The sequence below is a fragment of the Sceloporus undulatus genome, chromosome 9 (assembly GCF_019175285.1).
Source record: "Sceloporus undulatus isolate JIND9_A2432 ecotype Alabama chromosome 9, SceUnd_v1.1, whole genome shotgun sequence".
Classification (NCBI taxonomy): Eukaryota; Metazoa; Chordata; class Lepidosauria; order Squamata; family Phrynosomatidae; genus Sceloporus; species Sceloporus undulatus.
The window spans coordinates 13,903,332-13,915,802 of NC_056530.1; the positions used below are offsets into that span (position 1 = coordinate 13,903,332).

General features: G+C 43.8%; 2 protein-coding genes across 4 annotated transcripts; both read right to left on the minus strand.

Moving 5' to 3' along the window:
• Nucleotides 1–256: 256 nt before the first annotated feature.
• On the minus strand, nt 257–3,628 carry IQCC (IQ motif containing C). The gene is made up of 5 exons (XM_042438909.1): nt 3,459–3,628; nt 2,617–2,760; nt 1,481–1,799; nt 1,175–1,293; nt 257–581 (listed from the first exon to the last, which is right to left on the minus strand). Exons 1-5 carry the CDS (start codon nt 3,522–3,524, stop codon nt 543–545), a joined length of 687 nt encoding a protein of 228 aa, XP_042294843.1. The 5' UTR covers nt 3,525–3,628; the 3' UTR covers nt 257–542.
• Nucleotides 3,629–4,661: 1,033 nt separating this feature from the next.
• Nucleotides 4,662–12,141, minus strand: CCDC28B (coiled-coil domain containing 28B). Of its 3 annotated transcripts, none has more exons than XM_042441070.1 (6): nt 11,882–12,141; nt 10,025–10,248; nt 9,393–9,562; nt 8,625–8,779; nt 7,855–7,951; nt 4,662–6,608 (listed from the first exon to the last, which is right to left on the minus strand). In XM_042441070.1, the coding sequence occupies exons 2-5, from the start codon at nt 10,183–10,185 to the stop codon at nt 7,880–7,882; spliced, it is 558 nt and encodes a 185-aa protein (XP_042297004.1). In that variant the 5' UTR covers nt 10,186–10,248; nt 11,882–12,141; the 3' UTR covers nt 4,662–6,608; nt 7,855–7,879. The 3 variants fall into 3 exon arrangements, with proteins under 3 accessions (XP_042297004.1, XP_042297002.1, XP_042297003.1); XM_042441068.1 differs by having other exon boundaries at nt 4,662–6,594; nt 7,929–7,951; nt 11,882–12,136; XM_042441069.1 differs by lacking the exon at nt 11,882–12,141 and adding an exon at nt 11,706–11,795 and having other exon boundaries at nt 4,662–6,594; nt 7,929–7,951.
• Between the last annotated feature and the right edge of the window lie 330 nt (nt 12,142–12,471).

The window sequence follows — 12,471 nt, forward strand, 5'->3', positions numbered from 1 at the left end:
TCTGGATTCCAGCTGAGAAGTCACATTTGGAAGCTCTGGAGCAGAACTATGTGCATTTGAATATTTGTAGTCAGAAATGCTCCACTGACAACTGAAGGCTTATGGAGAAAGAGATCGTCTCCTGTCCAATCCTCCTCATGCAGCCAAGAGCAGCAACAGACACTTGAATGAAATAGCCAGTTCTTGGAAAGGCTGCAAAGAACATACATGTGTGTTTCTGTGTGGCTCTCAAGCTCATATTTTGCTTCATTTTCCCCCCCACAAACTCAACCTGCAGAAATGGATTTCTGGGTATTTCTGGGTATATAAATATTCTTCTTAGCTGCTGTCTTTTTAAAAAGACACCCACAGTATATTGAATCTTTTGATGGGAGGTGGCTGACAAGGATCTTCCTGGCCATCTGTGCAAACCTTAAAGCTCACTCCAAGGGAAAAAGCCCAATGCTTTCTCAACTGCCTCCCCCATCCAACAGCTTGCAAGAACGCGTGCTTCTGGTTTGCTGTACATAGTAGGACCAGCAGCTGTGCCTTCGCATCAACAGTCACTTCGAGCTTCCTAGCCTCTGTTTCAGGATCAAATACTAGAAGTGGGGAAGGGGAGAACAAGGAACCAGATACAAAGAGAAGCCAGTCAGTACATCTTTTCTGCAACACCTAGCACATTGCGGCTCCATAAGCTCCCTACTAAAACCATACTAAGCACTAGCAAACAATTTAACCTATACAAGTACCCTCCTCCCTGGTAGTTTTAAGACCTGTCAAATGCAATGCCTACTAGTTGAAAACAGAGACCAGTTTTAGAACAGGGGGCTGGTGGCTCAAAAGGAGATAAATAAATGCCTCCGATAGATAGATAGATAGATAGATAGATAGTCTTTAAGCAGAGGCTGGATGGTCATCTGTCAATGGGGATGCTTTGATAGAGAGTTCCTGCATGGCAGAATGAGGTTGGACTGGATGGCCCTTGCGGTCTCTTCCAACTCTATGATTCTATGAGTCTATGAGGGAATACATCTCTTGTTTACATCATCAAACAAAAGGAAGAGAGATCAGCTTAAAAAAAGGAGTGAACAAGCCTAGAGGTCAAACTACTTCCCCAGACAACTTGGTCACTGGATATTCACAAGCTCTCCCCTATGACTCTCCCCAGGCTCCCAGAGGCCGGTTTTCTTACGTTCTTACGGCTGACGATCGCTTGCTGCAGCCACAGGAGCTCCATGGCCAGGTTCTTCTGATACTGCTGGAGTTCAGGCAGAGTTTGGGGGATCTCTTGTCCTTTTTGGAAGCGAAGCTCTGTACAAAAAGTGGTCAAGAAAGTCAGCAACCCATTCCAGGTCAACCTTGCTTCTTCTGTGGATTCCATTATATACTCCCCAATTTTTCCTGCTTTTGCTCAGTCATAATCACACCAATAAGAAACAGTACTTTCCAAAATGGGAGGAGGCTCAGCATTCCAAATTTTACAGCCCACATGTCTTACCTTGGCTCAGCCGAGGAGATCCCATCCCCAGGATGGTGCTGCTCCATTCAGATGACACATTGCTAGCCTCCTTTTCTTCCTCATCCTCTGCTGGCATACTACAGTCATTCCCACAGGGCTTGCGTTCAAGATACTCTGGATTTTGCTTCATGTCCTCCTCTTCAGCTACTGCCACCATCTGTTTTGGAAGCTTACAATCACGCTCCTTTTCAGGTAATAACTCCTCTTCGCAATGAAGGTTTTGCTCATGTTCCCTTGACTTGCTCCTGTCAGCCTCTCGGCTGCTCCATTCCTTCGTCTTTATTGATTTCTGGACAGACTACGTTTAAAACATACAAAGAAGAAGAGCATTCAATACAAGGAGAGACAGACATTATTATGCACGCTTTAAATGGCATATCTCCATCTTAGGGAGTCCTGGGATTTATAGTTTGTTGTGGCATCAGAGCTCTCTGGCAGAGGAGGCTAAATAGTTCACACAACTAAACAAATCCCAAGTTTCCATACAATTGAGCCATGGCAGTCAAATGGTGTCAAACTGCGTTAATTCTGCAGTATTAATGCAGTCCAAGTGAATCCTTGCATAAAATATATCCCTTAATGGATATATTTGTGTTTTATTTAATGCTGTGAGCCGCCTTGATGCTATGGGAAAGGAAGCATATAAATAAAACATCATTATTATTATTATTATTATTATTGCTACCAAATGGTTACAGTTCTGCATTAGTACTAACTCTATTTTTAATGGAGCCAGATCTCCCTCTCCCCACTTTTGCACAATTCAAAGCATCCTGTGTTGTTTTCTATGGGGGATTTTTTGGGCTTCGCATTGGAGTTTATCAAACAGGAGGAATTTCTCTTAAATTCGAATGAAGAGAAAGTGGGGCCAGAACGCATTCACTTAAAGTCACTAGTTTAGAGCAATTACGTGAATGCGCATTGCATTCGAACTGGCTCATTGCCCGAAATAGCATGCCACTGCCCGAACTTGCATGTAGTGGGTTATCACGCAATAACGCTAAACCCCATGATTGCGTTCAGATTGCCATCGGATGATACTTCCAATTTCCCTTGTCTGCTAAACTCCATCCTGTGCTGCTCTTGGTAAATAAAGGCTCAACCAGCCATCCCACCTTTGGAAGAAACACAGGCTTTGGAAGGGAAGAGTTCTCCCACTGCAGCCGATCCAGGCTCCCTTCAATCTCCTTCACAATGTCCTCAAACTCCCCCTTTAAGCGCCGAAACCTCTTCCTGACAAGGAAACCTCGGATGCAAGCCTGGGAAGAAAAAGAATCAGAGCATCAACCGCAACCACCCACTAAGGAGGAAAAATGAGTGTCTGAGCTGCATCCCAAGTGACAAGGACTGCCTCGGTTTCTCCATCGGCATTGCTCTTCCGTCTCTCTATGTCACATGGCTGGGAAAGTCATTGGACTGCATGTCCCAGCAGCTCTGGCCAGCACAATGTTGAAGGGTGCTGTGAGTTGGAGTCCAATTACATATAGAAAGATGCACAAATTCCCAGCCTGCTTTACAGAAATAAAGTAAAGGAAAAGGTTGTCCCCAAAATGTAAGAAGCCAAATATATGGAAGGCAAAATGCTTTAAAGGGGGATTTAGATGCGATATGACTGAGGAGCATGCTTCTAGCTTTCCCTCCTAGCAAAATTAATTTAGCCTCCCCCAATTCTGTTTTAACTATGGGGAGCTTCCAATTGAGACTCCCACAGTCCCCCACAATCCCCCATAATCTCCCCCAATTCCAATAATCCCCCATAATCTCCAATTCTCATAATCCCCCACAATTCCCATAATCCCCAATAAATCTCCCACAATTCCCACAACCTCCACAATTCCCATAATCTCCCACAATTCCCATAATCCCCCACAATTCCCTAATCCTCCATAACCCCCCCCCACAATTCCCATAATCCCCATAATCTCCCACAACCCCCACAATTCCCATAATCCCCCACCTGCAGCACTGCCACCCTCCTGAGAAACAGCTGCAATTGCAGCCCTGGCCCCTCTTCCTGCCCCATCTTTCCCAAATAGCCCCCTCCAAAATAACAACCACCACAACAACAAAGGGGGCCCTCTCCTGCTGCCAAGGCAACCGCGCCCCTTGATGACGTCACTCTAGAGCGACGGCCGAAGCGCGTTTTCCCTACTTCCGGCTTTTGTCCTTTCTGCCTGCAGTACCCGAGGATGGCCACCAGATGGCAGTGTGCGACCGCTTATCTTTCTACTTTATGGGGAAAATGCCATATGGAATTTACATGCAAATATTGCAGTTTGCAAAAAGATCTTGCAGCACCTTTTAAGACTTGCATTGTGAATTTATGCATAGTGTGCATTTTGGTTGTTGTTGCAAGATTGAGTCGTAAAGAAAGAGGTTACAGTTAACAATAAAAGCCCACCAAACAGTGATACTAATTTTGGGGGGGGGGATACCAAAATGCACAATGTGCACAAATATGCAAGCTTTTGAAGCTCCACTGTATTCTTCAAAGATCTCAAAAATGATATTTTCTTTGGGCCAACCATTTTTTTATTGTAAGCCTGAGGGCAAGGAACTGTGTAATAAATAATAATAATAATGGTAATATAAATAATAATATATAAAAATAATCTTTTCTTTGGCCAACCAAGATGCCCAATACACACAATGCAAGCTTTCGAAGCTCCTCTGGTGTCTTCATCATCATCAGGCAAAAGGTGTTTTAAAAAAGCCTACAGGAGGGAAAGGATTGGAATTCGTTTGTATGGAAATGAAATGTCAATTAGTGTTAAATGACTGGCTGAATAAAACTGAATTAAATTTGAAAAGAAAAGGAGAAGAAGTTGGGGGGATGAGCTTTCCTAGACTTGAGCCAACGCTCCTCAGATCAGATGTCCTCACCGCAAAAGAGGACAAGGCACTGGAAAACATAGGACATCTGAGCAAAAACGGAGGGCATGACCAAATAATTTGCCATCCCACTGACTTTGGAGCCATCTGCTTTGACAGCTTAGCCTAAAAATCAAAGCAGCTATATGCCCAATGCTGGACATACTGGGGGAAGATAAGTACAATCCGGTGCATTGGATACCTTCTCTAAAGTTCGGACTAAACCCCAGAGTGGATCCACTGCCCACTGACTTTGGAGTCATTCGCTGCCATTGATCAAACTGGAAACCGAGTTTGGATTTTGTTTATTTATTTATTGCATTTGGAAGAAAACACATATATTGAAAATATACTTACAAAGACCTAAATGACCTTAGCTGAAATAACGATGCTACTAAAGGATATCATAATCCTAACAGTCATGAAGCAGCCATTAACGTTTGTTAATCTACCTAAATCCCAAATGAAAGAATTGATTTCAACCTAGCCCTGCGTTTCTGTGTAAGAGCCCCCTATTTTCTACCTTGATAAATCCTCAAACAGAGGGCATCCCATAGAGGTCCCTGCGAATCCTATGGCAGGCAAGCTTTCCAATAAGGGATACCCCCAATTATATGGGATGCTTGGCCGACCCTAAACTAAAACTAAACAGGCCAGATAATGCACATTTGCATGCAGTGTTTGCAAAATGAAATGCAGAGGGGGGGAAACCCTCTTGGCATTTGGGGAATGACCAGGGAATATTAAATCAGTGTTGGAGGCTGCTGGTCAGTGCATTGGTCAAAGGCAAAGAAGGTGGTCAGATGGTCCTAAGGAACCATTTTAGGCCACCAAACTCCAGAACGTCTTTCACTCTTCATAGTATATATCTCTATACTGCAATAGTTTGATTTCACTTCAACTGCCTGGGCTCCATCCTGTGAAATCTTGGGATTTGTAGTTTCGATAATGGACAATGGTCAGGGTGTGGCGTTTTCCAACTATTAGTCCTTTCGGACATTTTGGCCATCAGGATCCCTCACCGTTGTCCATGTTGTTTAGGGCTCCATTCTCATGCTTTGAACCCACCAGATCTTCTGTTATTTGACAATCCAGAAGATCCGATAGAACTAGATTGTAATATATGTCAGTTTTATATCTGTGACAGTGTGTTGTTTGTAGGTTCTGCTTTTGGTTGTTGTTTTGCTTTTGGGGTTGCGAAATGATGTTCGATTGAGAATTTGTGACGTCGGAGGCTTCCATGGCTGGCATCCATACTTTTTTGTGGGCCTTCGGGGGCTATGTGGCCATGTTCAACTCTTCTAGAACATGGCCACATAGCCAAAAAAACCCACAAAAAGCTATGATTGAGAATTGTTTTCTATTATATTGATGGACATATCTGCAACCATATAAAATATTAACTGTAGCGTAGTCCCCTGAATGGCGTTTCCCAATTGACTCTCCTCCTCAATCCCTCTTCTTCTAGGGGTCTTTAGTTCACAGGAGCAAATTCTCAATCGTCGGCACTCCAGATGTTTTGGACCTTAATTTCCAGGCTCCCTGATCAACGACTGTCCAAAGTGGGACTTTTGGAAAACCCGAGTCCAAAACATCCAGAAGAGCGAAGATTAAAAACCGATGTACTAGAAGTCTCCCAGCAGAGAAGCCCAAGTTCCTCTCAGCAAACTACAAACCCCAAATTTCTATAGGAGCAACTTTTTCCACATCGTTTAGATACACTTTTCTGGTCCAAGTCTTGCATCTCAACATCCCTTGCAACGTCCCGCAAAGAGTAGCCGTGCTATTCTAGTGTGTTTGCCTTGCATAGGATCGGAACCGGTTCCGAACTGGAACGACGGCCATATAATCTGATCAGCGATCCGTTTTAAATCATAGCGTGAATGAGCCCCCATCGTCCTGGATTGCAAGAAATGGTCTCTTCCAGGATTTGTTTCTGACCTTGCTTCTGCACCTTTCCTCCTTGTTTGGCTCTTTCCTTCTTGTTTTGTCACTGTTTGGTCTTTTTCTTCCCCGTCCCCAAATTCCTGTTTCCCTGCCTTGAGGTTGTGTCTACCTGTTTCCCCCAGTCTCCATCCCCCAATGGTTCAACAAAAACAAAGCATCTTCTTCCGGTAAGGGTTGTCTTTGCCTCTTGTCCTCCTGAGGATCTGATGGATTCCTTTTTCTAGGCGGCGGATGCATCTTCCAAGTCGGGGTTTTCAGCCAAGTGGAGTTTCTGTCTGAGATGTCGCCGCTTTAAAGGAAAATAAAGACAAGACAAGACACACGGACATTGCACTAACTGCCCTTCACTGGACCCTAAAAAGGGGATTCGTAGCCTCGCAAAAGACAGAGATGTTCTGGATCTCAAGGTAAGTACCTTTTCGTGTTAAACTTATCCAGAAGAAGCCATCTTGGAAATACAGCAAAGTACAGCATCCAAAATCCAAAGCCCCATCCGGCTTTATGGGGCCAACCAAAATGCACATTATACACATTGCAAGCTTTGGAAGCTCCGCCAGCTTCTTCGTCAAGCAAAGGTGTTAAAAATAATACAGGAGAGAGGGGAAAACATGATGAAGCCTGCATTTTGTCCAGGTGTTGTTGGTGCTGTCCTGAGCTGAAATGGTATGGAGGGATATCCATAAAGGAAATAAAGAAATAAAGAAGACTAATAATAATATCCCTGCAGGCAAAGGCCATTCCTTCTGGCCATGTGGGTTCTGGGAGACGGAGCATCTTAAAGCATCCAGGAAATAAAATTTAAGCCCCTTTATCAACACAGAAAGGTACAGTACCATCCCAAAGCCGCCAAACAGTGATATCTTTATTGAGTCAACCAAAATGCACATTATGCATGTTGCAAGCTTGCAACGCCTATGCAATAATGTGCATTTTGTTTGGCCTCATAAACATATCACTGGTCCATTATGAGTAGTATTCTTCTGATGAAGAGGCCAGCAGAGCTTCCAACACTTGCAACATATATAATGTGCATTCTGGTTGGCCCCATAAAGGCATCCCTGTTTTGGGGATTTGGGATCTTATTGTACTAGATCCTGGAAAGAATGTGTTACAATTGATGTAGGACCAGGCTCCTGGACATCTGGGAGTTATAGTCCAAGCAAAGCAACTTTCCCAAGCTTTGCATGTGAGAAGGAGGAAGGGGCAAATAACACAAAGTGAAGGCTTTCATGGATAGCATTTGTGGGTTTTTGGGGCTATGTGGCCATGTTCTAGAAGAGTTTATTCCTGAAGATGTCAACCACAGATGCTGGTGAAATGTCAGAAACAAACTCTTCTAGGACATGGTCACATAGTCCGAAAAATCCACAAATAAGATAGAACTTCCTAGCAGAGTTTGCATTCCCAAACTCTCTCCTGTTCTTCTGAGGTGCACCCAAACAGAGCACACTTCTGCCCCCCAAAAAACACAGACCCTTCTTGCTCTCTTGGAGACCCAACTGTCCAAAGTCCCATCCCTTCTTTCTCTTTTTTACCCGCAACTGTCACCCCGCTTATTCTTTATCGGCCGGAAGAATGATGACAGACTAGGCTCCCATCGCAAGGATACATGGAGTTGCTGAGTTCCTCCAACTGCAGAAGCAAAAAGAGAAGAAATGGTGAAGAACAAACCCAAATGAGCAACAACCAAAGATCAAGGAGGGAGTAAATCTATAACAAAGCAACTGAGACGCCAGATTTCAAACCCTCAGAAATGCATGTTTTGGACTCGGGTTTCCCAAAACTCCCACTTTGGACAGTCTTTGCTCAGGGAGCCTGGAAATCAAGGTCCAAAACATTTGGAGGGCCATCGATTGAGAATTTGCTCCTGTGAACTAAAGATCCCAAAAAGAAGAGGGATCTTTAGAGTCAATTAGGTAATGCCATTCAGGGGACTACACTACAGTTGATATTTTATATTGTTGCAGATATGTCCATCAATATAATGAAAAACAAGTCTCTAATTGCACCCCTGTGAACTACAGATCCTAAGGTACTTTGGAATGAAGAGTTCCCCCGGGGAAATGCCATTCTTGGGACCATACTACAACTGGGAATCATACTTTGCATACTACAATTGGGATGAGAATTAAATCTAAGCCAATTTGGGATGAGAATTAAATCTAAACCAACGATCTAGGCGTCAAACTGCATTCTTTTCTACAGTGCAAACCCTAAGACTGCAAGGTCCCACATCCTCAGAAAGGCAGATCCTATGGCCAGAAAACCCCTGGTCATAAACAGGACAGCAGAGTTCCTTGCTCACGTTTGTCAGCAGCTGATCCAGGTTCCTGTCAGCCACCGTTTTCTTCTGGTCCTCCGCAAGTTCCTCCACGTAAACATCCAGGCTGAAGTGCAACCGGGCCAGTTTCTCCTGCATCTCCCGGACATGCTCCATTTGCTCAAAGGAACACTCCTTTCCTGCAAGAGCCAAGGCGGAGGACAACTGGCATTATTCCATGCTTATTGTCTTATGTGCCTTGCAATTTGTTCAAGAGGTTTTACAGTTGTTGTGTGTCTTCAAGTCGTTTCCGGCATATGGCAACCCTAAGGTGGCCCCATTACAGGTTTTCTTGGCAAGGTTTGTTCAGAGGTTTGCCATTGCCTTCCCCTGAGGATGAGAGAGTGTGACCGCCCTAAGGACACCCAACGGGTTTCATGGCTGTGCAAGGAATTGAACCCTGGTCTCCAGAGTTGTAGGCCAACGCTCAAACCACAATGCCACACTGGATCTCTTATGCCTGTGTTAATGTATTAATATATAATATATCATAATATATAATACGCTATGGAGTCCTCCCTCCGTTATTGCAGTCTTCAGATCTGCGTCTCTCGCTTATGTGCAAAGGACGAACAGAGGGAGAACAAATAGGGCTTGAATATAGGCAAAACTCCGTTTTCGTGAAGGGGATCCCTTGTGAAAAAGGAGGGACAACTGTATTATAATATTACAATGTTATTATAATATATTATTATAAACCAATTTCTGAGCCCTTCTCCCCGGTGTCCATCCTACAAACCCCAAAGCACTTACCGAAGGCCTGGAGCTTCCCCGAATGGAAGTCGTTCAGGAGGTTCAAGAGGCCCCCCTCCATTTCATAGACGTCCGAGACGTCCGTCAGAAAAGAGTGCTGCAAAGGGGTCCCCACCGCGGCCCCCGCGTTCCCTCCGGGTTGAGGCGCACGGGGCTTTTCTTTATTCGTCCTGCGCCAGAGAAAAGACAGAAGAAGAAAAGACGAAGCCCAGCGTCAGACCGGACAAGAAACCTTTCCTGTCTCTGAGTGCAAAGGGACAGACCCAGCATCATTTCCCTTTCCTCTTAAGAAGAACGGGGACATTTGCCAAATGGACTCGGACAGCAAAAGCAACACCGCTGGGAACATGGGGAAGGGAGATTGTAATATATGTTGTATATTTTTATTATTTAATCACCAATTACATATTACATATTAATTTATGCATAGCATTCAGAGACTGTCACCCAAAAACTTTGTTGTCCTGGCCACCCTTAAACTGGGGAATGACCTGCCAGGAGACCTCTCTTTCCAGTCAATTTTAAACAATGAATTGTTCTTATTAACATAATAAATGATCAATAAAAATCAATCAATACATAAATGACGACGACTACTACTACTATTCTTAATTCCCCCTCTGTGACCTGACCTCTTAAACTTGGCCCTTTGCTTTGGAGAGGGCAGGTGAGGCATCCCCAGGGAGAAAGAGGTGCTCTTGCTGGACGGGACGGGCAACTTGCGCAGTGCGCTGGGCGGCACCGGTTGCGCCAGGTGGGCCTTGGGGCTCTTCTTCTTCTTCTTCTCCTCCATCTCTTGCAAAGGGAACGCAAAGGGACTCAGGGCCACCAGCAGCAAGGGTCAGCCAAGCAATACCTGCAGGTTGGGAAAAAGCAAGGATTAAAGTCTTTGCAGCAGCAGTTTCTAAAATGGAGCCTCCGTGTGCCAAGGCAAATCTATCTTGGACCTTGCCGAATGATAGCCCATACTATCATGCCTTGATACGTTTATGAGGTCAACCTGGTTGGACTCTAAATGCTGGGCTGGGGGTACATCCGCACTACACCATTGTGGCATTGATACGTCATATTACAATTATAATAATATATATCATAAATGATTATAATTATAATTTCTCAATGATCTATCATTTATTATAATATATGTATAATAATTTATAATATATAACATTATACAATATAATATAAATTATTATATTATATATTATAATAAATTATAAATTTATATATATATATATATATACACACACACACACACACTATCTCAAACATTTATAAACACACACATTACATATATATTGTGTGTACTGTAATACAATATGTATGATATTGTATGTGTATAATTATGTAAATAATATATATATGTGTGTGTGTGTGTATATATGTGTATATATATATATATGCCATGTCAATACCAGCATCCCAAACAGGACAAGCCAGTCCCTTTTGTGTGTATACCTACACACGCACACACAAACACAAACGCACACTTGTATATATACATGTACAAATACATACATACATATTTAAATGCCATCTCAATGCCTGCCTCCCAAACAGGATAAGACAATCCTTCTTGTGCCTATAGCTACACACACACACACAAAGACACACATATGCATTTATTTATAAACACAAACACACACACACATATTATATATATATATATATATATATATATATATGCGCAATCTGAATGCCCAGCTGGACAAGGCACTGCATCTTGTGTGCATAGACACACACACACACACACACACACACACACACACACACACGTGTTTATGTATAAACACACACACAAACACTATATATATGTGTGTGTATATATATATATATATGCCATCTGAATGCCCAGCTGGACAAGGCACTGCATCTTGTGTGCATAGACCCACACATACACTTACACACACACACACACACACACACACACGTATTTATGTATAAACACACACACTATATATATGCCATCTGAATGCCCAGCTGGACAAGGCACTGCATCTTGTGTGCATAGACACACACACACACTTACACACACACACACACACACACACACACTATATATATCTATATATATATATATATATCTCTATTATATAATCATGCCATCTGAATGCCCAGCTGGACAAGGCACTGCATCTTGTGTGCATAAACACACACATACATTTACACACACACACGTATTTATGTATAAACACACACACATATATATATGCATGCCATCTGAATGCCCAGCCAGACAAGGCACTCCATCTTGTGTGTATAAACACACACACACACACGCAGACCCCTTTATTGTGATTCTTCCTGCAGGACCTTTCTTGGGGAAGAGCCTTTGATGTGAGAGCATCAATGGAGGCTGAGCGTTCGCATTTGGAACGTTGGCGACCTGAGCATTCTGACTCCGAACGTTCCACTCTCAGCCAACGTTCCAAACCCGAACCTTCGCCTCGCCAGTGTTCCATCCCTTCTCCCTTTTGCCCAGCACTGACCTCCTCCTCCTCCTGCAGTCCTCGTCTCCGTCCGCAGTCGGTGGGGGATGGGATGGTGGGGCTCCTGCCTCTTCTTCTCTGCCCCCCCTTCCAAAGACGGAGGGACCAATCAGGGAAAGCCCTATTGGAAAAGACCTGGGGGCTGGGGGGGTATTTGGGAGGGAGAAAGGGGGGCCTTCTGGACCCCCATCCTTACTTCATGTTCCTACCCCTTTAAAGGGAATAGGGCAGCCCCTTTGGGTTTGGAAAAACAGGGCATCCTAAAAGAAATGGCAGGACTTGCCCCATAGAGAAACCATATTTGTCCATAGGGAAGCATTAGGGAATATTTGCCAATAGGGAAGCATTGGGGAATATTTGCCCATAGGGAAGCATGGGGAATATTTGCCCATAGGGAAACATTGGGAACATTTGCCCATAGAGAAGCATTGGGAACATTTGCCCATAGGGAAGCATTGGGAATATTTGCCCATAGGGAAGCATTGGGGAATACTTGCCCATAGGGAAGCATTGGAAACATTTGCCCATAGGGAATCACTGGGGAACATTTGCCCATAGGGAATCACTGGGGAACATTTGCCCATAGGGAA

Excerpts from the sequence above, each read along its gene's own strand:
- IQCC (XM_042438909.1), bottom strand. The coding sequence starts at position 3,524 with ATGGGGCAGGAAGAGGGGCCAGGGCTGCAATTGCAGCTGTTTCTCAGG. Across the intron at positions 1,294-1,480 it reads ATCTCCTCGGCTGAGCCAAG|AGCTTCGCTTCCAAAAAGGA; the intron begins GTAAGACATGTG and ends CTTTTTGTACAG. Across the intron at positions 582-1,174 it reads CGATCGTCAGCCGTAAGAAC|TATTTGATCCTGAAACAGAG; the intron begins GTAAGAAAACCG and ends CCCCACTTCTAG.
- CCDC28B (XM_042441068.1), bottom strand. The coding sequence starts at position 10,185 with ATGGAGGAGAAGAAGAAGAAGAAGAGCCCCAAGGCCCACCTGGCGCAA. Across the intron at positions 8,780-9,392 it reads GGGGAAGCTCCAGGCCTTCG|GAAAGGAGTGTTCCTTTGAG; the intron begins GTAAGTGCTTTG and ends TGGCTCTTGCAG. Across the intron at positions 6,595-7,928 it reads GAGGAACTCAGCAACTCCAT|ACAGAAACTCCACTTGGCTG; the intron begins GTATCCTTGCGA and ends GCGACATCTCAG.